Source organism: Zootermopsis nevadensis, unplaced genomic scaffold (assembly GCF_977971745.1).
Source record: "Zootermopsis nevadensis isolate Lab colony 2312 unplaced genomic scaffold, Znev_1.0 Znev_ptg000020l, whole genome shotgun sequence".
NCBI classification, from domain to species: domain Eukaryota; kingdom Metazoa; phylum Arthropoda; class Insecta; order Blattodea; family Termopsidae; genus Zootermopsis; species Zootermopsis nevadensis.
In genome coordinates this window covers 9,666,755-9,690,681 of record NW_028259152.1, presented here as the reverse complement: position 1 = coordinate 9,690,681, position 23,927 = coordinate 9,666,755, and the positions used below count along the sequence as shown (strand labels likewise).

The window sequence follows — 23,927 nt, the reverse complement described above, 5'->3', positions numbered from 1 at the left end:
AAATCATCACACACGGTTTCTTTAAGATTTATTTTTATATTACAGTATACTGTCATCTGTGCCTAGGTCATCCAAGTTTTCTCTTTCTTTCGGGTTTTATTTTTACATTATATTTGCATGTCTAATTTCTACCATGAGTGTTACATGCAACGCCCATCGTGATCATCCTAGTTTTGGGCGAAGAATTAAAGGTCGAACATGAAATGGAGCGCATTTCGTGAAGAATAAAAGGAGAACTTGATAAATACTGAGCAAACTGACGCAGATCATAAAACTGCTTATGACGCACACGACGACACAGTGCAGAGGTTATAAATAGCTTTATCTTATGTACAGAGAGGTTAACTGTATGTAATCTCTGCTCCCACCTTGACTCACTCCTTTGGAAACATAAAGTATGATATGCCATAGATAAATGTGGTGTCAGTGTCGGTTAAATACATTTACTTTAGATTTAAAGTGGAATATTTTATCTGTAATTGTTGTCGGTAAGTTAGTCTATTAAATTTGACCTGGTTGAACTTTAAAAGTCATACATAACACAATCAAATATTCTTGGGCCATCAGCCATACAGGTTTAATGTTTAAATCCAACGTTTCGGAGAGTGTCCGTGCTCAAATTTGTCTCTCTCAGATCGTTTTAATGTTATCTCCAATAAATTTCTGTTTGTGTTCCTTTTATACTCAATACTAGCCACTGTCGCAGGCTTTCAAATTTTACTGAATTATCAGTACTAGGTGGTGACTGGTAAAACAAGAGTTTCTTATTATATGATATCCTGAAAAATATTGTGCGTCGTATATACTGTTTTTACCCACAACTTTAATATTTTGAGTATTTACCTGAATATAAGAAAATATTTCATTCTTCTTGGTGTGGTATTTATTTAGTGTACAACAATAGAAACAACAAATTCACATTTCTACTGTTGTTCTCTAGTTTATGTTGTGGATTTTCTACGAGATGCCAACATTACAGAGTAACGCTGGTAACCACGGCGCCAAAACCCGAGAGACAACAACAAACTTCTCATCGCCGTGAGAAACTCAGATCGTAAATAGCTTTAATGTACGTAACACTGATGACAGTTGTCTTCTTGGTTGTAGCGCCGCGTAGTCTGGTAGAAGATTACCGACGTTTCAGAGGTCCTTGCTGCCTCCATCTCAGGGAAATAATTGACGATGATGATGATGATGATGATTGAGGCAGCAAGAACCTCTGAAATTTCGGTAAACTTTTACCAGACTACACAGTGCAACAACTAAGAAGACAACAAACAATTTTCATAATCCATACCGACAGAATCTGAAATCTTAAGAAAAATTTTCATGGCGTGGTTACCGTACAGGCTAACATACAGGACATTTAAGTATAGAAACAGAACTTTTATGGCCGTGTTGTCTACAACCTGACACAGCATCTTAACCTGAACGAGATGAATCTAATTCACATTTATTCATTGAACATTAACATTCCATCTATGCTCAGTTCACTCAAATGTTCTTTCAGTTTTGGCTTTCAAACATACATTTTGTATGCATTTTCATTCGTGCTACATGTCACACGCAACTCAAACTCTTTGGCTGTAATGTCTTATAAAAATGGTGAAAAGTACAAGGTATTAATTTACCACTGTTCACTTTCTCCCGTCTTTTTGTTACTTTCTCTCTCTTAGGTCCGTACATTTTCCTCAGATCCGTACTGTGGCGTTTCCACATGGGCTACCAAACTTACCCAAATCTCGTAGAGTCAGTTACAAACTGCGCAGTGTCACTAAAGGGCTCGTGAAACTAACTGGGTCTGGGACACGAATCCTGGATAGGACGATAAAATGCAAATGAGGTGCCCCATTGTTAGATAAGCCACAGGTATAATAAAAGACTGCTCCTACGTCATGAGGATATGGAACCACGCGAAGGTCGAACTTGTTGCATCGTCCAGAGTGGGCCGGGGTTCGAGTTCTGGATTTCTACAAAATTATACTTTAATAGTTTATTCGTAGTTTAGTATTATTATGATAACGAAATCACGAGATCTTCTGTGATCTGCAAATGTAATTTTTATGAGAAATATAAAATGGTTTCCAGAATATGGGTTTCTAATTAAGCAATATATTTTAAAAGACAGAAGGAAATTATTTACCTAATCCTGATAAGAACTATTGACACTTAATAACGTTTATCGACCAACAGAGACAAATTATATAGAATACTGCATGTCTTTCTCTCCGACTGTATATGCTAGATGTTCCAGACAGCTCGTCGATTGCAGTCTGACATTGGTTTTCTGCAGAAGAATTTATCCACAGAATTCTACATCCCATCAAGACATAAAATCTCATTTTAAATTCTTAGAGATGGTGTGTGTTTATCTAAATACAACAAACTAAATTATAGGTCTATTTGTACTGTTAATTATCTTTACAACAGAATTATTTTGTCTGCAACAAATTAACATAAAGACCAGATAGTGTTACAAAAGTATAAAAAACGCACTAGCGAAATATTTGTGGATTTATTCCAACTTTAGTTTTGGCCTAATAAAAAATAAATAGCTGATAATTTGAAAGGCATGAAAAGAGATTGGCGGTAAGGAGTCGCGTATTCTAAATATCGGAAAAAGACGACGATGAATCATATTCAAGCACCAGCAACCTTTATTTTCATTTTATTTATTGTGGAAAGGTAGACTTATGATATCACAATGCCGTCTATGTGTCCTTTAAAATTCTGAGCCAGTTGACCAGTTTTCACGACGTTTGGTATAAACGGTATATCTTTGGAGGCGACCGATTTTCTACAGCAGGTTATGACAACATGGTAGATGTAGAAACTTGTGAGGTGGAAGCTGTATATAATAATAGAATTTTGAAAAATTTGCAACGTTTGTTAAGGTATTTTCTTGGAATATATAGCATGCATGAAACTTATATTACTTTTGATTTCATGGCGATAAGCAATTTACCAAGTGGAATATCGCATGGAGATATATGATAAATAAACAGTTTTCGTAGAGAACAGTTTACAACTCAATAATTGCACACATGGATACCATGCGATCTTTGCAGTATGTCCAGAATTGTTAACATAGACTAAATCTGTACATAAATATTAGGCCAAACTTTTATGTGACATATTTGTAATTACAAAAAATAAAATATCTGACAATCTGAATTCAATCGCATTACTTTGTATCGAGACACTGCTCTACAGTACTACATAAAGAGATAGTGCAAAAATGTTCTAATTTATTACCTAAACTCTTATTTTAAAATTCTTAAATTTCTGCCCTTGAATTTTGATTATACTTCCCTTTATTTCTGCTCTACATTCTTATTCTGTTTACAAAGATTTTTCATTCTGTTTTCTCGCAACAGGAAACAGCTTGCTTCATAATTATGCTCGTAAATATAGGTCTGTATGAAAAAGTTTCGCATGAACGTCAAAATCGTATTCAAGCCACGTGGATTAATCATATTAAATATCCGCTTTCTAACAACAAAGAGCAATTTTACGACAATGCTTTTGTCCATCACAACAATAAAATAATTCTGTGATTGTGTGCTGACTGAACAATGCTTGTCAGTCTGTGTAACATTGACATTTATTTCCTGAGCAAGATTCTAAGTTTGAACGAAAGGAAACGTGTTCGGGTCGACACAATGCAAGTCCCACCGTATTCATTTTTTGTAATTGATGGCGTACTAAGTTCTTTAAGGCGTGGTGTGTAATTAAGGTTGCGACTTTTAACGTTTAAAGTTCTTATTTTCTTTTGCTTTTCGATACCCATCGGCAACTCCAAATATATCTGGTAAAAACAAGTTTTGATATCAGATTCCTACGATTTCAGTTTTCGAGAATTCAATGACCACACGATACATTTCCAAAAGGCCCATTTTAATATTATATTTCCATTGTCAGTGTTTCAAGGATGTAAAGTGCCGGTTGTATGTAATATGTTACGTCACTGGACGACATAAGTTATCAGTCTACACTTCCTTCATTATTCGACCTCATGTCGTGAGGTTGGGTTTACGAAAACAGTGAAATGTATGTTGATTTAGTATTCCAATAAAGTGGATCGTGGAAGTTCGGAATGAGGCTTTTTGTGCGATCAAAAATTTTATAATATAGGAGGTTACTCCCATTTCGGTATAAATTTAGCCCTAATAATATAGAATGATTAATGGTGGCAAAGGAAGATTGGTAATCATGGCGGGAACTTGGTTTTTCATCAGATTAAAGCATCTATGCCAGTAGGGCGTTTACCTTTTCCGCAGTATAAAAAAAATCTAGTAGCCACCATCAGCATTATTATCTGCAATGCACTGGTCTACACGACGGAAAACGTTAATTACAAATATAATCCCGTAGAACGGCATTGGTAAGAAACAAAAGAAATTCGTCTGATTCCAGACTTTTTCACGACTCTCATCGCCTGTCCACAAAGTTGAAGAACTGTAATTTCGATAACCAGACATGCAAAAAATGTCACGCTGAAGCAGATATAAAAAATGCTTTGTTATGAATGACGGCTGTGAAGACGGATAGATGATTGTCTGTGATTCTTTCTTTAAAATTTGTCACTAGCCTTTATTGCAACTGATTACGGTACAAAATTCTGGTCTCATCCGCTGCAAGTCGGACAAACTGCCGCGTTGTTTAAATTTTTACAGCGGAGTGGTAACAATCAGTAATTCAACATTTTTTATTTATCTATTTCAGCCCACATAGGGGTTATTTACTAAAGCATCATTAACTAATTGATCTTTTTTTGTAAATATTTGTGTTTTCTTCGAGGTAGGGGCTGAGTTTTTAATTATTATTTAGACGAGCTTTGACTTTAATCGGCTAATTGCTTTCCTTTTCGTCAGAACAGTCAATAGAGTAATCATTTTTGATGCATGGCCCCTGTCTGTGACGTCAGAGATGGCAGTTACTATCTGATGAGCTGAGCTGATAATTTAAATGGTTTTAACGAAGATTTATTGAACCTGTATTAATAGATTACGAGGAGAAATTTTCAGTATTAATCTTGGGGTCAAAAACAAATTGAGGATCTACTTTGCTGATTTCATTCCAAATCTTGAAAAACATATTCTTTTCTATGCTTTTTTCACGAAAGGTGAAACGCACGAAGTAAACACAGAACGGAAATAGACTCTGGATCTTTAGCCAGTTCAGTGGCCGAGCTACTATTTATCCTGTCCAGGTAACAATACCGCAGAAAATGTTTCATTCTAACTGGCAAAGTAGGTGAAGAAAATTCCATATGTGATTTACATTTAAACCCCAAGTCGCGTCATTTAAATTCATTGTATGCTGACGCTATCAGACCAGGTAATCTTTCATTCATTCAAGTTTTTATTGTTTCTATCTTTCTCTCTCTTTTCATCCCTGTTTCCTTATTTCTTTCTTGTTTTCATTCTCTCTGTAGCTTTTATATCTTTGTTTCTTGCAATTGCTCTTTATGCATTACTTAAACCTCCGTGCAGTGTCGTGTTCTTTGTCTCGGCTTCATTAATTTTCTTAATGAACAATGCATAAATATGGGCGTTTAAATTCAAAAGTCGACCTAAAGTGGAAGTAGCTCCTGCGGTGTCACATGACCTAATTTTGTTTAAATCTCTTTTGTGTGTTAATAAAGTACAGAATAAGTTTGCGGTCATATATAACAAAGTGTTATTTTGTATGATTGTTCCTTACGGGTGCGAAAATTTACAACAAAGTTTGCAAAGCCTCTTAAATAAATTACTCTTGACACGAATTCGTGATTTATAAGGCTGTGGACATGTTAACAAATGAGCATCGTGTAAAGCGGTTGTCAGTTGTTGCAAGCTTAATGGCGAAGGTCTTTCTTGTTTTTGTGTGAAGTTTAAGTTCTTCAGTGGCGGAAATTACCTTAAAATCCTTTGTGGTTTTCTTCGAAATTAAAAAAAACAAACTAGATGCATAGAATTGTTGAGGTGCTACATGAATTAAACCAAAGGAAATGTCAAGTAGGTGCCATTTCTTACAACGCGTAGAATGTAACACTTCAGTTGTGCCCTGATGATCTTTTTCCGGATGTGAACCACTGCGTTACTATGAGATCTTATCTCGTTTTTTCCCTTCAGCGCATTCAACACGGGGTGGATAGAAGGGGTACGTCATACGTCTTACCATTGGACATGCAGTTAAAGAACGACGAATTGTCTCTGAATGACGTCACCACATTTGCGAAATATATACAGTGACTCATTAGCTCAGTCAGTATAGTGACTAGCTACGGGCTGGACGACCGGGGTTCGATCCCCGACGGGGGCAGAGGATTTTTTTCCTTTAGCCTTTGCGTCCAGACCGGCTCTGGGGCCCACCCAGCCTCCTCTACAATGGGTACCGGGGTCCTTTCCCGGGGGTAAAGGCGGCCGGGGCTTGATGTTGACCACTCACCCCCATCTAGTGCCGAGGTCAAGAAAGAGAGGAGCTATACCTCCACTCCCCCAATGCGCCTTTACGGCACGTAGCTGGACAAACTTTACTTTACTTTACTCATTAATTCAGGAACAGAAAGAAATTTCGTTCTGTTGTCGAGCGTGGGAAATGCTAAAAAAACTCTACCCTCTTTCTTACTAGTCCCCACTTCTCCTGTGGTAATCAACCCTTTTTATCTTAGGATTGCCAGGTAGAAGAGATGACATACAATTTTTCCGATGGACAAGGATTAATAAGGAAGATTATCTTGGGTTTCGACTTAGAAACTCCGATAAAGCATGATTGGGTCTAAGGAAATATTCCGGGGGGTGGACCTCAATGATGGACAAGTGCAGAACCTTGTGAAGAAAACACGCTGTTTTCTCAGCATGGTGACATTTTCATTTCCACTTCGCAGCAGTAGCCAACAAACGTTCGGTTAGTTGAAAATAAGCTTCAGTCTCGCGAAATCTTGGTTAATTCAGATTCTTATATTCTTAAACGTATAGTCAGATGGCAATGTTAAACTGTTTAGACGCAAAGTAAAACAAACTTACTGCGAGATCAATATACTACTGACGCACAGAGAGCTAAAACCAGAGTCCGCGATACGAGGACAAAGCATCACCGCGAATTCGAATACAGGCGGCCCATTGGTCCTTAAGTTAAAGCCTTTGTGAAGTTGCTGTTATTTGTGCTTAGCTGACCGGATTCTGATTGTACTAGCCTGAATCTATGTCAAGAATCACAGTAAAATGCAACTAACAGGTGTTTCGAAGTATATTGGAATTCGTAAGGGACTTTAAGGTTTTCCCTACTGAAAACTTCACAGCTAACTGTCACAAGGGTGACTAACTGAATGCATACAAAGCAGCTAGCCCTCTAGTAATTTCTATTCTATGCTGAATTACAAAATGATCCGCGTGGCCAAATCGTAGTCCTTCCCTTTATGTAAACCGAATTCTGATATCGAAATATCCAATTAATTTCCACCTCTCAACAGAGTTTGTCTAGATTTGAATTTAAATCTAACTGGCATACTGTTCTACTTCCCCTCAAACATGACCGAACAGCTACGAATAAAAAATCGAACAGAGCATGGAAGCTCGAGTCACGCCACTACTTTCGATACTGTGCCCTGATCGACTCTCGGACGAGATAATCGCGATTCTGGAGCTCACCCTGTTCCTCCAAGCGAATGTTCAAACAGTATCTTCAAATAAGCAACTTCGATTATTTCCTCAGTACAGCTAGTTCAGCGGTACCTTCATTGAATGTTCATACTTTTTATCCGTCTCCTATATTCTAAGAGACAGCGTACTAGGTATGGCTTATGTCTTATTATAAATCACAAGTAAGTGGGTATTCCTACCATTGCACAATACTCGGAAATGCACGCAGCCGAAATTCAACCTTCCTAACAAAACAATCCAAGTTCAGAGTGCTACCACTATAACAACCTGCTTTATCCATCGCTACATCTACTGCTGAGTTTACCTAAGGAAAATGTTCTAGGCGTATTTGGCTTCAGGGACTGAGAAATATGAAAAATATCGAAGATTACCGGCCCCTATTCGAGATTAAAACTCGATACCTCTGGATTGTGAGTCATACTGCTACCGCTGTGATTATTCTGTGTATGTTTCTCCAAGAAGCACCATATCGCTGAATAGAAAGTAAGTTAATCTGAGTTCCCATGCAATGGGAAATCAAACATGGCGGAAAGCGTGCGTCGTTTCCTAAAACTAATCTCATAGGATAGTGATCTTGGTACTTTAATGAATGTGAACTGTAAATGGCACACACAGACAACACGCAGAGTATTCATGCATTCGTTAAACGTAAATGGAAATATTCAGTGTGGCATTTACCTCATGAATTTACTTGTTGAAATACTTAATTATTTGGTATTATACCAAAATGTTGGCCGTAGAGGTATCTGAGTATGGTGCGACAAAAGCTTGAAATTGTGTATGTTGCTAGTTAATATAAAACATATAACTTTTAAAGTCTCACTTTTGTAGAATGTAAAAACCACTTGGCTGCCAAATCTGTAGATAGTTTTTCGTTTTACAGAAACAGTTTTGCTGAGTATGAGAAATATAACAACAAAATGGACTACAAACTTTCTTACAGATTTAATCAGCCATGGCGACCACGAGATGTAGTGATATTATTTGTTATAAATTTGAGTTTGTTGAAAATCTACGCTACTGGAACACCAAGGATTTAAAAATTATGTGGTAACTAAATAGCGCAGTTATTATTCAAGCTACATTTTCTATATATAACTAATAACTTTAAGACATATAGGATCTCAAATTCTTGCAATATATTTTTGTCATTAAGCAAATTTTAAATGTAGTGTGGAGTACAATATTAGGAGAACCCTCCAAAGTGATTTGAAAAGAATGGCTTGACGGGGGAACAGTAAACACTAAACAGATGTAAAATAATTATTTATGAAAGAGAGAAACGCAAGAATATTTCGTTTTGTTGTTTATCAGTGTAGCCTTCAGCTGTTACCAACTCACAGTGGGTATTTCTAGGCAAGAGTTTCAGAAATTTACTAAAATTTAGGTCGCTTGAAACACAGATTAACGATTAGGCAAATTTGTCGACATATACGAAGTATGGGAAATTGCCTACCGCGTTACTATGGTCACGTACTAATGAAGCAAAAAAATATATCCGATTTATAATTTCTCTGAAACTACACACACTTTGGAGAAAATGTATTCTTAATAAAAATAAATACTTATTTCCGGTAACTGACGAAAATTTTATGCCTAAAACAATATTTACTTTAGTTTAGAAATACATAATTCTAACCATTTATTTAATGCTTCTTTTGCAGTGGGACTTTGTTGTCTAATTTGGGTTAAAATTGCATTTTGTCAACTTCCTGAGTTTTGGTCAAGTCTCGTAATACCAGCCTAGTTGCACCACACTTCCTTCGCCAAAATCTTGACGATCTATGAGTATGAAACAAATATGTCGGCAGACGTACCATATTCGAGTGAAACTTTTTTTTTTACTGTAGAGGAAAAATATAAATTACAAATGTTCTGAAACTAAGTGATCATGAAATATTTGTTCCCATGAAGAATGAATTAAGTTGTCAATTTTGTATAGGCCTACTGCAAAATAAGGAACATAATAATTTATACTGGTCACCTAGCGTTATTACCGTCATGAAATCTAAGTGATTACATTGGGCTAAGTATGTACTTAGGATGAGAGAATTGGAATGCCACTTGAAATATCGAGAAGGAAATGGAACAATAACATTGAGATGGACAGGGATTTTTAGGATAGCAGTTGGACAGAAATTTCTTAATATCAATTCAGTATTTGGCTGTGTTCTACCTTCTGATACTACTCCAATAGCATTAGGAGTAGACCTCTTGTTACAACACTAAATTTCGTTATCTTGTTTGCAGGACAATTACAACGCTCTTCACATTGCGGCTATGCATTCTAGAGAAGACATCGTGAAGATTCTGCTGACCAAGAAGGGCGTCGACCCGTTTGCATCTGGAGGGGTAAGCAACAGTCAAATTGTGATCATTATCACTACACAAGATAAGTGCAAATAAAGTATTTAGGTTAGAAATTTTAAGCAAAGTTTTAGTTGTCGCTTATGAAGCAAGTTTACAAGGGATACATCTTAAAGTGATTAATCGAATAATCGATGTGGATTACGCGTCGTTAAATAACACATAAAATATTTTTGTGCAGTATATGTGAGATTTGAGGTTCTCAAGGAGATGAAGATGTTGTTATTCTGGATTCTCATATCGTGTAGACTTATAGGAAGATACTATCGTTTTGGAGGAACATACTTCCTCCATCTTCAGTACTTCTTAAAGATGGAGACACCACGTATCTCTTCTGTTTACAGAATACAGTGTTATGTTCTCTGAGCCACCGGTTTACTGTTGTATCCAAATCGTTATCCATTTTAAATTTTTGGACAGCCTGGTGTGGCTTTATATATTTATAGCCCTCAAGCAACACCTGTGAGGCCATAGCTGATGATGAGGAAATATCACCAAACAATGGTCCAAAGATAAGAGCACGAACTTATATTGTCAAGAGTGAAAGATACCAATCCCATGGTATAATAAATCTGTCTATACATAAATAATTCACGAGACGTTCATTGACCTATTAGCCAATACGCTGTAGCGCAGTCGCCAAGACCCATAAAACAGCCTTCTTCGCACTGACTGGAATGAGAACCTCAAATCCCATGAAGTATTATCACCATAAATTATTCATTGAATTAATTCAAGATACATATCTTTATAAACTTGCTATGTGACCAACTATTATGCCCAACGAGAGTCAACCAAATTGTTAGCTGTGCCATTTTGATATTGTTTATGCTTTCAATACAAAGTAATGAAAAGTGTTAAAAGAGAAAATAAAAACGCTGAAATATGTAGCACATATCAGTATACAAACTATCAATGAATATAGTATATAAATGAATTATTAAAATGTTTAACATAATACAATTTTTAATACGCTATTTATAGTAGGGTTTGAGAACTTTTCATATTAATATTTGTTATAAATAAATGTTATAAATCAATATACTTCTTCATCTTCTTGCTTCACAATAAAATGGCTGCATAATATGCATCTTCCAACGCAAGCGTGTAAGTATTCAACATTCCCATAAAATTATTATTCTATGTAATTAATAAAGCTTAAATGTAACCTTGTTTATGTTAGACCCTTGTAAATAATAAACTTTAATTTTTAATTTGCAAGGCTTTGTAATTAATTAAACATTATAAAATATAAATACTAATATGAGCACACTTAATTAGACAATATCTGTACCTTAATAAAAGCTTTGTAACATATATACTATTCTTAAAATTATTTAGCAAGATGATCTTATATTTCGTATCTTAAATTAAGGCTGGGTTATCCAACACGTTCTAATCGCGGGCCGCATTATCCCGCAATTCGTAAGATAGTCGTACTAGTTGTGCATTAGAATTTAAGCTTAAATTATAAATAAGATCAGCGTTGGAAGGGTTAAATATGTCGATGGCGGGATAGAAATATTTCTGCCACTAAAATAATCTAGTATTAAATGGTTCTTTAGTACACTAACTTTAAATAAACTAATTTTATTAATTTTCAGCAAAATTAAACATACAAAACTGTCATAAAAGTAGAGAAGTGCTTTAAAAAACTGCCAAATTATCGTTATTTTACAGAAAATTGTTGCTACCTTTTGTTATAGCTGTGAGTAGACTTTGGCCTGAAAGCTATAAGGAGGTTATAAGCAAACGAATAAAAGAAATATTTTCAAACCACGATATATTGATAAGGTGGGAACAAAGAAGCTACATAATTTAGTTAGTGACTTTTATGCATTTACAAAATTTAAAAAATTAAAATTGTGTATGACTACTAACAAATGAGTAATTTTAAAATATTTTATTCTTTGGTCTTCGTGTTTCCTTGTTATAGATAGAGGACCATTGTTTAAAAATGAATCATTCTAGAGAAATCAGGTCACGTATGGTCATAAATTATTTTTTACTTGTTGCGTTAAATTAGGCAAAATTATCGCTTAAGAAGCATCGATCTACGAACACGTAAAATTTAATCCATTCAGGACATACATATGCCTGTATCCAAATCTTAGGCCATAGTTTTATCTAATGATTTTTATTACCTAGTGGTTCTGGGTCAAATATCTGCTATTGCTTTTTCCAGGGAAAATTCCGTGGTGTCTGTCAGTTTTAAATACCATTTTCATGTGCAGGCCTATATTTCGGAATAAATACGGGCCTTCAGTCGCTGTGTGCGTTAAAGATAAATATGCTGAAATAAAATATGGGCCTATACAATATAAAATAAATCAAACATTTACAACCAAATTAAGTTATCACCATAAAAGTGGTTATCTTCGTATATTATTAACATTTAGTAAAATATCTACTAGCCGTGTTTGAAAATGGTTTCTAAATCTTTCCGAGTTATGGACAAGAAACACGGTAGTGATTTTTCAAAGGAATAGTATCCAGCCTCTATCACATTATATAGTATAAATATAATAATAGTCTACAAATCGAATTATTGCTAGCAAGTCTTAGGAATTTTATTTAAAACATAAAAATGAATGTCAGTGTTTATATTAAAACCGAAGATATCGTATATCATAAAAAAACACGGTGAACATCCGTTATTAAAAATTGTACACACAGGCATTTAGATAATTTGTCAGAAATTTTCATGTTATCAGCTACGTATAAAGGGAAAGAAACGTAATCATAATTGGCTTAAATTTTCAGAAAAGTAGTAATGATAAACACAAATTATTTAACCACTGACATGAAACCAGATAATTTATGCTCGTAAAATAGTCATTTTTCCACAAAATTTACGAACACCATCAGTCATGATAATCAGCTTTTAGATTGAGGCTTAAACCCGGGACATTTCTAGTACGAAGAACAAGTACTGACCACTGGGCTAAGATGTTTACTGGTTAAAAGAAACAAATGTGAACAAACACTTTTGTGTGTATCATGGGGCCCGCAATTTACGTGTTCCATACCCCTGAGATTATTTTGAAGAACTTCATGTACTCTGCATGACATTGCTTGACCTATTGACTTTCAGTTATCTTCGCCCTGTTCTGGAGCAGGCAGTAGTTGTAATGTAAATCCGTGTCTCGACCAGGCAACATGTGTTGCAGAATATAGACCGCACTCCGATTCATCTCATGGCCAGACGAAAGGATTCTCCACCTAAGCTAAAACGTGTAATTAACCGTTTATTAACACTGTTAACCTTTTTCATACAATTATGCTCAAATATGAAGCGGCGTAGAATAATTTAGTAAACGTGTTGTGATTTCCTCTGGTTTTTAAAATCCAAGTAATATAAATATATATACTTCGAGAAAAGAGCCTAAATTCCAAATTTATGAACCCGAAGTGAAACTCAGAGAAAACAAAATGAAAGTTTATATCTCACCGCTAGGAAACTGGACTAATTAATTTTAAAAATTGTAAATAAATTTTCGGAAACTATCAAAATTCACATATCTGGGAAAGACGTTTAGAAGTTGCAAGCAAAAATAAAGAGTATTTTATCTTCCAACCTCATATCCTCCTATATAAAACGCAAAGATTAAAATACGCTGTATTAAAATATAATTTTAATGGCTGTCTTCTAGGTCGTTGCGCCGTGTAGTCTGGTAGAAGTTATCAACGTTTCAGAGGTCCTTGCTGTCTCTATAATCAGAACAATGGTCTGTAAATAGCCATCTTCATTGTCGCCGTAGTGGAAACTCACAATATCACAGTTTTAATGCTATTTTATTAGTGTGAAACTTGGTATACTACCACAAAAAACAGAGCGACTGTTAAGGGTGTCTGAGAATAAGATGGACCTACTGAGGAAAAAGTTCCAACTAAGAAAGATGAAGTTGGAGGATATTATGAGATAGTATTGGTATCGTACTTCCGTTCTGCGTGTAATATTATTAGGGAGGGCAAATAAAGTTGGGAGAAACATGTAGTGCCTGTTAAGGAAAGTGGAAATCACTTCAATGCTTTGGTTACAAAATCTCATGCCATCAGGTCATGTAGTGGGCGTAATCATAAATGAAAGGAACGTTTTTAAATCGATTTTAATAAAATAGGGTTTTAAGGTTTAATTACAGGCTTCCTTTTAACGCGGTGATGAATCTCTGGATTTCATAACGGTTAAACATCAATGAGGTCAATAACTGTCACTTCCTGTCGCTTGTAGATGCACCAGATTCCAACTGCAGGGCTTCAAAATTCAGTCACCTAAATTATAGGAAAAACGTGTGAACTGGTTTACATAAATACCTAGAGGTCACTTTGTGGGGAAAATTTAGACTGAGCCAAACGTATAATTGATTCTTCATAAAGAATATTTTTCAGAGGACTCTAATGAAACCTAGATACCACCACTTCTTGGTTATCCGCGACTTATTTTTCAGGATATTTGCAGATACTTTACGTTTTTGTAGGCCCTTATCTCCACCCGCAAAAAGATAATAAGTAATAACTAAAATATAACAGGCAAGGAAATTAGATGGATAAGAAAGACAGATTATTTACACAGTTACCATATAATTTAAAATAAGTTATATTTACGTGTTATATATAATAAAAATTCCATAACACTGTATGAAAAAAGTAAACACTGTTTTAAAATAAATCACTAACATAATTAATAATAAAAGTAGTTAAAATTGTGTTTACTGGAAGCATAATGTAGCTACCATAGCAGTGATCACAACACTTGGATTCCTATAACTAAAAAAATTTAATACAATAAAACCTGCTTATAACAGAATGCTAAGAAATTCGAATGTTTTTCGTTTGAGACTTGTTTCCGTCTTAACATACAAAATATTACACACTACATACTCCATACACTGTTTTGTTAAAATTGCAAGCCAGAATTTCGTGCTAAAAATTTACAGAGAAATACATAATATTTTATTATTCTTCCTTTTTACCCCATTAAAGTATTTACACTTATATCTTTTCGGTCGGGGTCAAGTATTTTCAATCTCTGACAGCAGCATTCCTCTCAAAATAAAATTCTAAAAGCATGGCGCAAAACAAAACTACATAAACATAAAAAATAAAGTAGACAATTCTCAACTTTTCTTTTCGCTTTCACGTGAAACACCCATGTAACTTTGTATTCGTTTTAAGACATATACTCGTTGCCGCTGATGTTTTCCGGTAAGTGCAAGTTTTGCTGTAGGTGTTCAAATTTCTGTTGTAGCAGTCAGGTTTTACTGTATAACACGGAGTATGTCACCATTTAAATACTTTCAAAGTACAGTCTAATGCTTTCTCCTTAACTAAACATGTGTTATGCAGTGCTAAAGCACTGCCACATCTATTATTAAAAAACCTCATAACTTAACATTAAAAAAACTTAGATGTAGAATGCGTGGAGTAGTTGACAATAGCACAGATTATTTTAGTCTAAAAACGTGGAGGGAAACGGCTACTAGGAAAAACTAAGTATAGATGGCGGTATAATATTTAATTGCCCAATGATAGGACTATTGACAGTTTTGTGAATGCGATAATGAACGGTAATGTAGGATTTCATAGAAACATGTGATTTGATTACGTGTGTGACTAATATTCTGTCAACATGATCCGTGTGTTAAAAACATAGAAACTCAGTTTGGGAAGCAGTTAGTGCACTTGCATGTCTCCGATGTCATGTGATACACAAAACGTTACTGACTGCTTGATGTTCAATTAACAGCCCAGAATGCAGACAGCGGTCCACCTGGTAGCGAGCCGGCAGACGGGAACGGCTACCAGTATACTCAGGTTACTGCTCAACACGGCCGGCAAGGAGATTCGCCTCAAACCCGACTCGGTAAGACAGTTGCAGTAACTGAGATAAGTGATTACCGGTACAAGGTTATCGAAAAATAATGACCATATTTTAAACAGTTACATTATATAAAATACTTTACTTACAAAAGAAATGTGTTTGGTAAAGAAATACGGTCAGATAGATCGAAAAAATTATTCACCTGCTTAATATTCTAATTTAGGAAGACTTTAATAGATGAAATTACTTCTCAAATAATAAGGAAACTGTTAAATTGCTTATTTCCTTAAAACGTAGAACTATATTCTAACCATGTTACCAATCGTCGCAGTTGAATTTGTGACAGCTGCTTCTTATTCTGTAGGCCTTAGGTTCAGATCTCAGCTCAGAGACTGCATGTTCTAACATGTAACTCTCTCGCACCACGCATAAACCTGTATCGTACTTCACGTAAACGCCTTTGTTGTTATATTTCGATAGCAAGCACAACAGAAGTGTCAGAGAAGTTGCCGAATAATCAAGGCGATTGTGGTAAAAATTTTGCTTCCTTTCCCAAGTTTCTGTTTTTTATAGATTGTGGCCTTTGGGCTGTGTCGTTACGTACGTTTTGTGTGTATGTTGTGTACGTGGTTACCGACGTTTCGGAGGAATGTGTCGCCTCCATATCCCGCCCAGAAAACTACTATCTACATTTTTACCCTAGTGGAAACATCGAATTCCATACAACAAACGTTTAGTTAATTTTTTTATTGTTTCCTGAATTGGTTTATGATTTCCCTGGCTAAAGTACATGTTACGTCTAAGATTCTGAAAGAACCGAGTTCGTTCCTCTGATCCCTGTCAAGTTTCTACTAATGTCTATCCGTCTGCGTTATCCTCAAGGATTTAGTTACGAGCACATTTATCGAATTTCTTACAACTGTGCATAATCATGAAGCAACTAAAGTCCACGTCATGTGCGAAATTTCTAATACACAGCAACTTCAAACATCGGGGTAGTTTAACTCACCTACCTGATTCGCTCTCGGGAGGCGCCGGGTTTGAAGTTAGGCCTAGATACCGACCGTCCAAACTAAAATTTATCGTGATTTTCTTCACTTTCGACAGACAAGTGCTTGGAAAAAAGAAACCACTGACGTTTCTTTCACAATTTTTTTTTCCAATTTATCGTAATAAATCATTCTGTAATTCGATACTGTGTATTCTACAGAATAATATATAATTTTAATTGGGGAATGGGGATTTTATAAGCGTTATATATTAAGGCCACTGGAGATAATTATGTTAGAGCTGTGGACAGCAAAATCCCGGTGTTAGGCAGACACATTTTCTGTATAAAAATATTGGTTAAATGACCGCATTAAATTCGTAATATAACTGAAATTCAGTACTGCTTTTATTTTCGAGTCTCATTAAAAATTCAAAGACTTAGATCTCAATTTAATTTAAAAAGGAATGAAAAGCTGTAGTTGTTTTAATTGAAAATCAGGTGTGCGGCAAATATCAGGAGCTAAACTGTAATAACTTAGCTGTACACGCAGATCGACGCTTCAAACGAAGGTGGGGGGCGTCATTATGACACAGAGGAATGGAAAGAATAGAATATAACGGTATTTTGCTGGTACTTCGCGTGTCCTTCCAGATTTTGGTGCGGCCTGGTACCGACATCCCCTTACCTCGCTACTCATTTCACCACAACATAAACGGCCTAAAGGCAGTTCTCGTAAATAACCACTATTCATAGTACATACGAGTTTCAGACCATGGTTTTGGTTTGAAAATATATTTATTTAACCAGACTTTGTCAGTTGCATTGTGAATTAAAATGGTCGTGGCATGTTTTAAAGTCGTATTCCAGCATATGATTTTACATACCAAAGAAGTCAACAAGATTCTCCCTTGTTACAACTCAGGGTTTGTAATCTGCTGCTCATGAAAAATTAAATCTGTCCGCGATGTCCTCTCCCTGTTAATAAAACGAAAGTTATTAATTTTTCATACTCAGTAGCCTGCAGAGAACAATTGTATTGTATTCTAAAATAAATAAAAAAATTTAAGTAGGTTCCTTGTTACCACTTTATAGATCGTCATTAGACATTAGATCGACCAAACTGCCTTCATAGAGGATAGTTGAAATATTATTAAATAAGCAACCATGGACAGCTGACAAGGTGACTGGAGCGCGATCTGACAACCTCTTGCAATAATGGAAAGCAACGTGCGTTGCTGTGGTAGGTAAGACTATACTGGGGGACACTGGGAACGACCCGTTCTTCAAGTGCCTGAGCACTTCGGGTCCCAACTTTTCGTTGGCTTGGTCTATAGACATTCGGTAGGACTCCTTGGATGAGGGATCGGCCCGTCGCAAGGCCTCTACCTGTACACAGGACAGCACGACACAGAAAAACGCGGCCACACATCCATGGCTTGAGTGGGATTCAAACCCACGGTCCCAGAGACCAAGCGGCACAAGGCCCGCGCCTCAGACCGCGCGGCCACTGCGGACCCCAGGTAAGACTATGTCTCTGTGAAACTGGACCTCTAACTAGCCTTCGACCATTCTCCAGATGAAATAAGTGTAAATATGGAACAGAGGTGGGATAATACTGACAGGGGAAACTCAGAAACTCAGAAAGGAAGCTGTCCCAGTGCTACTCTGTCCACCGTGAATCCCACGTGGACTGCCTCTGCGGCGACTAACTGCTCGAGCTATGACATGACGAAAGCAGCGTGTTACAAAACTCTACGCAGGACCCTGGAGTAGGACGGACTCTTTGGCACGACCTCGGCAACGGGAAGTCGTCATGAGGTTTCTATCTTCGAATGTATGGCCCAATGGCAGACTCTTGTGAATACGGTAATGGAATTTTGCGTTGCATAAAAGACGGTGATTTCAAAACAAAAGACTGAGTCTGCCTACTATTGAGTTCTTCCTGTACACAGCTCTAATACAACTCTCTGTTATTGTACGGTATCTGTTCTTCTAACTATAATTTTACCGCTGCCTTCTCAACTTCCAGATATTATTAAAATTGTGATGTAACATCCGGTGTGTTATGTTGATTTTTGTTCTCTTTGTACTACATGTTTCAACCCAATGTGGCCATAACCAGTTTCGAATACACGTTCGAGGTCATTGTACTGGGACAATTACTTATTAATTCTTTCTATATAGTTTCAAATAACAATAAATAGACGGGTTAAAACTAATTTAGATATTTTAAAAATAGTTAACACAGTTAACAAGTTGTCAACGCAGCTTGGTGAGTTCAGGTGTGTTTGTATTCTGAGCTGTCTTGTAATGTATCATTGTAGAATGATCATTCCGCCTAAGTCGAAATATTTTCCTCAGTATTCCATTCTAAAACACTCTCTCAATGTGTATTCTTTCCGTAACGTGAGAAACCAAGTTCTAAAAGACACACAATAATAAGTAAACTTATTTTGTTTGTGTTTCATTCTTAACAATCTAAAATATTGTGCTTAGTTTACGAACTACAAAAACCACTTTCACCGGGACCTGAGCTCATTACATTTTTTCGGATATTTACCTTTCTAAAATATCATCCTATTTTCAATGTGTAAACATGCCATGTTTGGGAGAAACTAGTGTACCGCTTGTCCAGTTGTAAGTGAACATGCATACTCACAGATTCAATGTTACATAAAAGACGTCGTTAATGGTTGTGCTTTACTCTCGAGATTAAATAACCGCTAGTGTCCTGGAAAAAGCAGGGGAAACATCTCTTGCCTTTAGCATTTATAATGCGTATTGGATATATATTTCACATACCGTAACTTGAGCCACTCTGCCTTTCAACCTCAAATAGAATAAAAGTTGATACGTCTGTCGTGTCACGGGAATAGAGACCCTCGAAATTCATATTTTATCAGTAAACAAAGATACTATCTAGCTGTCTTTGGAGCTTTCCAAACTATGCAACCATGCGAAGTGTCGTGCTAAATATTAACATTTACAAAAAATGTTATTCTTGGATGAAATTTAAATTCGTTTATGGAAATTTAGAGGGACAATTTGAGTAGGCCTACATACAATTCGAGAAGTGATATTAATGCTGACGAATTTTGATAATTGTCTGTAATCTACAACAAGCGTATCAAATCTAGTGTCTTCTACGAGACGCTTAGAAATTAGGCAATTGTTTTGGGGGTCATTATATTTATAGGAAAAATCATAACCGCCTAGTTTTAAAAATTCCAGGCAGAAGGTTAGGTTATGGGCTATTTTTTTTCCCTCCATATTCTCACAAGCACGTAAAAATATGTATTTCACTGAAACACATTTCCATTTAATTTAAATGAAATATAAACCAGTCACTATATGGCATGAATTTTAAATATATAATTTTTTTTAAAACTGGGACATTTGGGGCCACACATAGTGCATAATTCTAGACATGAGTCGAGCCGGAAAAGGGACACGAATTTTAAGTGCCTCGTCTGAAACGTGTAAAAATAAATAATTTGAATTAATCTTGAACTGTGTAATGTCTGTGCATTTAATATGTGTGAATATGTAAAGAAATTTTAATAAGTTGAAACATTCATGAATCGTGTTTACATGTTAGGCTCGATTATACAAAGCACGATATTTAGATACAGCTAGAGTTTGATTAGAAATTTACGAGATTTAGTGTGAAAGTTTTAATCATACGTCAATTAATCAGACACTATGTATTTGTGACTAGATTATAATGTCACTGCCATTTTATAACTAATCAATTTTTATTGCATGGAATTTCTCAATGCTTTGTATGAACAAATTATTAATTTATAATTTAGAGCTAATACCACATAGACCACGAAACAAATTATTAGTTAAAAGATAGTTACGGAAGATTTATTCTTATTTAATGCTATAAATCGCCAAAAATATTTATCAGAATGTCACAAGTAGGTTTCCTTTCTCCGAAACATAAAACATGTGTTTGTACCTATTATAATTTTGAATTACTCTTATTACAATGCCAGTAAATCAGTATATTTTCGCACTAATTTTAAATTATAGCCTGGCCAAAATTGGTTAAACTAGTTGTGTTTAAATTAGAGAAAATACCGCTGATTGCTAGCTTGTGAAACCCACGATTTAGTAATGATGAAGTTTGTAAAGAATCGATCTGTACTCATCGGAATTTTGGCGCCAGTTGGTACAATGATGATTCATATAAAGCCAGAAATTTTATCAGTAATTTTAAACTACCCCCTTAAAAGCAATTTTCCACACAAACCAATCTACCAACAACACATAAGAACGTGAATAACAGATTACACTACAACAGCAGGGTTTATTCTGGAACAATTTAGAAGACCTATAATTTATAACTGATGGCACAGTAGCCTTCCCTTTCCAAATATAATTTTACAGATGCGCTGTCAATCTGCGCACACCACAATTCGAAGATTTAGCACCAATCGAGGAAGGAGAATGCAAAGATAAAAAAAAGCTACAATCGAATTTATTCGTTTTAAAACTTCGTACCTATTGCGTCGTCACGAATAGAAGGGAGAGAGAACTCGATCATTTCTACTTGGCCAACGACACTGACGGGTACCTTACGAAGGTGCCATAGTTATGAAGACACTGTAACACACCCAGAGGGCCAACACACATAGTATTCTAGAAAAGGAGTCAGTGGTTCGGAGCCAGGGAGGCGCAATCAAATTCTCTATTGTACAAGAATTTACTTAGGGGGCGACAGGTTACCTTGTGGCGAAGAACAATTTGAGTGCTGGACTCAGTGGCTTTTACTCGGCACTCAAAGTAGTTTGGGCACTTTTCAGAGAGGCAAGGTACCGTTGCTGCTCGCTGTGGAGGCAGGAAACCAATCCATGTGCAGGGAACTCCTGGGACAACAAGCAGCCGATCAACTGAAGGCAACCACGGACAACGGCGACGCGGCTATACACCTCGCGGCACGGCGTCGAGACATCGATATGGTCAGGATATTGGTCGACTATGGGACAAACGTTGACATGCAGAATGTAAGTACAGACTGGAACATTCACACTGGCATAGCTCATGTAAAAGTATTTTGCTTTCACTCTCTTTTCTTATTCTATAATAGAAGAAACGTTTACAGCAGACCTTCACATCTGTGTGGCCTCTAATAACGTTTGAAAGAACTGTAAGATTTTCATGAACGTTGTATGAATATGGAGCTGTTAAAGATAACTCCATTTAGTGAGGTTGATGGTCATCAATAATGAGGACTGTGCAATTATTTCTAAAATTATATTCTGTAACTGTTTTCGCTCAAAATCTGTAAATTATTTAATTTTCGATTCGATAGCTATAACTAATGAACCACTGGTACGTAAAATGTAAAATGACTGTAGACAATGAGTATGCCTACGTATACAAAACAAAAAGTAAATGTTAAAATTTAAAATTGAAATTTACAGACTTATCTTTAAGCTGTATGTGTGACAAGTCTATTATAGGTCTGTTTTAGGTAAATATTCTTGCCTATATGGTAAGAAGCATTCTCCAAGTTAATGCGCTTTTAACTTCTAAATTCATGCAATTGTTATTTGTTGCCGTAATCTCCAGTGTTTTCCCATGCTTTTTCGCATTTTAAAGGATTTGTATTATAAATTTTTCTTTCATTTTAGTAACGAGACATCGTACAAACCTATTTAGATTTATCTTGGTCTAGCGGTTAGAACGCTGGCCTTGTAATCCTTGGGTCTCGGTTTCGATTCCCGGCGGTGCTCGAATTTATAACTTGTGTTCGGCAAGGCCGTGGTCTAGGCAACACGGAGTTTTCCTCCGGGCTTCCCCGGTTTCTCCGTGGCATCCCAACAATTACTCCATTCACACACAGAAGAAGGCAATGGCAAACCACTTCTGGATCATCTGCCAAGAACGTATATGAACAGGTCCCAGTCCGAGAAAAGGATGGAAGGATCCTATTCATATGGACCTGTCGTCAGACAGAACACTAAATAATAATAATAGACAAATTATCCCCTTACTTTAGTGTAATGCTACAAAGTGTTTGTGTCTTCTTTATGGTATTCATATTTTGAAGTTCTATTATTTACAATTTTATTTGTTAAACAAAAAATTTATCACATTTTACGTATTACACAATGTTAAAAGAAGTTTGCGTAATTACAAAATGTTAAGTTAATACGATATATAAGTTATAAGTTGGCATTAAAATCGTCTGAAAGATCATGGCGGTCATAAAGGCTAATGAATGTTATTGCGATAAAATATATCGTGACTTTAGCAGTTTTTGATAGTTTTTTATGCACATTTATTTCTAAAAATATTTTATTGCAAGCTTTTAAAATAATTTATTTTATCATACTGTCACCAATGATGGATGTGAAATTACAAGGAATGTGACTTCAAAAGTGCGTGAATTTCAAGATACATTGCACATTTGTGCCCGTTTTTCTGCTTTATTAGAATCATGTTACCTTAATAAGTTATATTCAGCCATAAAAATTATATTGCAGAAATATTGCAGGTTTTTAAAGACTTTGTAACGAAATAAAACATGTTTTATGGCTGCAGCTCATATTATGACGTCAGCAGGCTATGATAATGAAGGCATGTGATGTACACGGCAGATAAGACGAAGAAAAGTAGCTGTTGGAATTAATTTACTGGATGTAAATTCATCGCCGTGCGGTTAACCTTAAAAGCTCTGGGCAGCTCGGAAATAATGATAACTTCACTACTTCGTTATAACGCATTCTTATATCACTGAAAACAAAAACTTCGATTATTATGCTCTGGTAATAGTATCACGTGGTTCAACATAGCGACTTCCTATGCCAACCTATATACTGAATCACTTCAGTCCAACTGAAATTCTAGCCTATATTTTCTAATAAGTTTAATGTTACTGTCCTATCTTTTTCTCAGTCTTTAAAGTGGTTGTTTTTAAAGAAGTTTTCTTGCCAAATTTTTGTGTTCATTTCTTTCTCATGACCTACATGTGCATCGTACCTTTAAGTACCGTGATAATAGTCCGTGAAAATCACGGGCTTTGCTATTATATTTTATCTTGAACTTCATTCTATCCCTCGCAGGTTAAAATACAATTTATATTATAAAT

At 35.8% G+C, this 23,927-nt stretch overlaps 1 protein-coding gene across 7 annotated transcripts in view; it reads left to right on the top strand.

Annotated features, from left to right (window-relative positions):
• The window catches only part of nompC (no mechanoreceptor potential C), a 77,803-nt gene that overhangs the window by 13,340 nt on the left and 40,536 nt on the right, over positions 1 to 23,927 (top strand). For 6 of the 7 annotated variants that reach the window (XM_087351688.1, XM_087351687.1, XM_087351691.1 and 3 more), the window contains exons 3-5: positions 9,897 to 9,998; positions 15,760 to 15,876; positions 21,637 to 21,837. In XM_087351688.1, the coding sequence (XP_087207814.1) occupies positions 9,897 to 9,998; positions 15,760 to 15,876; positions 21,637 to 21,837 (420 nt within the window). Of the gene's footprint in view, positions 1 to 9,896; positions 9,999 to 13,118; positions 13,250 to 15,759; positions 15,877 to 21,636; positions 21,838 to 23,927 lie in introns of those variants that run through there. The other variant, XM_087351693.1, reaches the window with a different exon arrangement.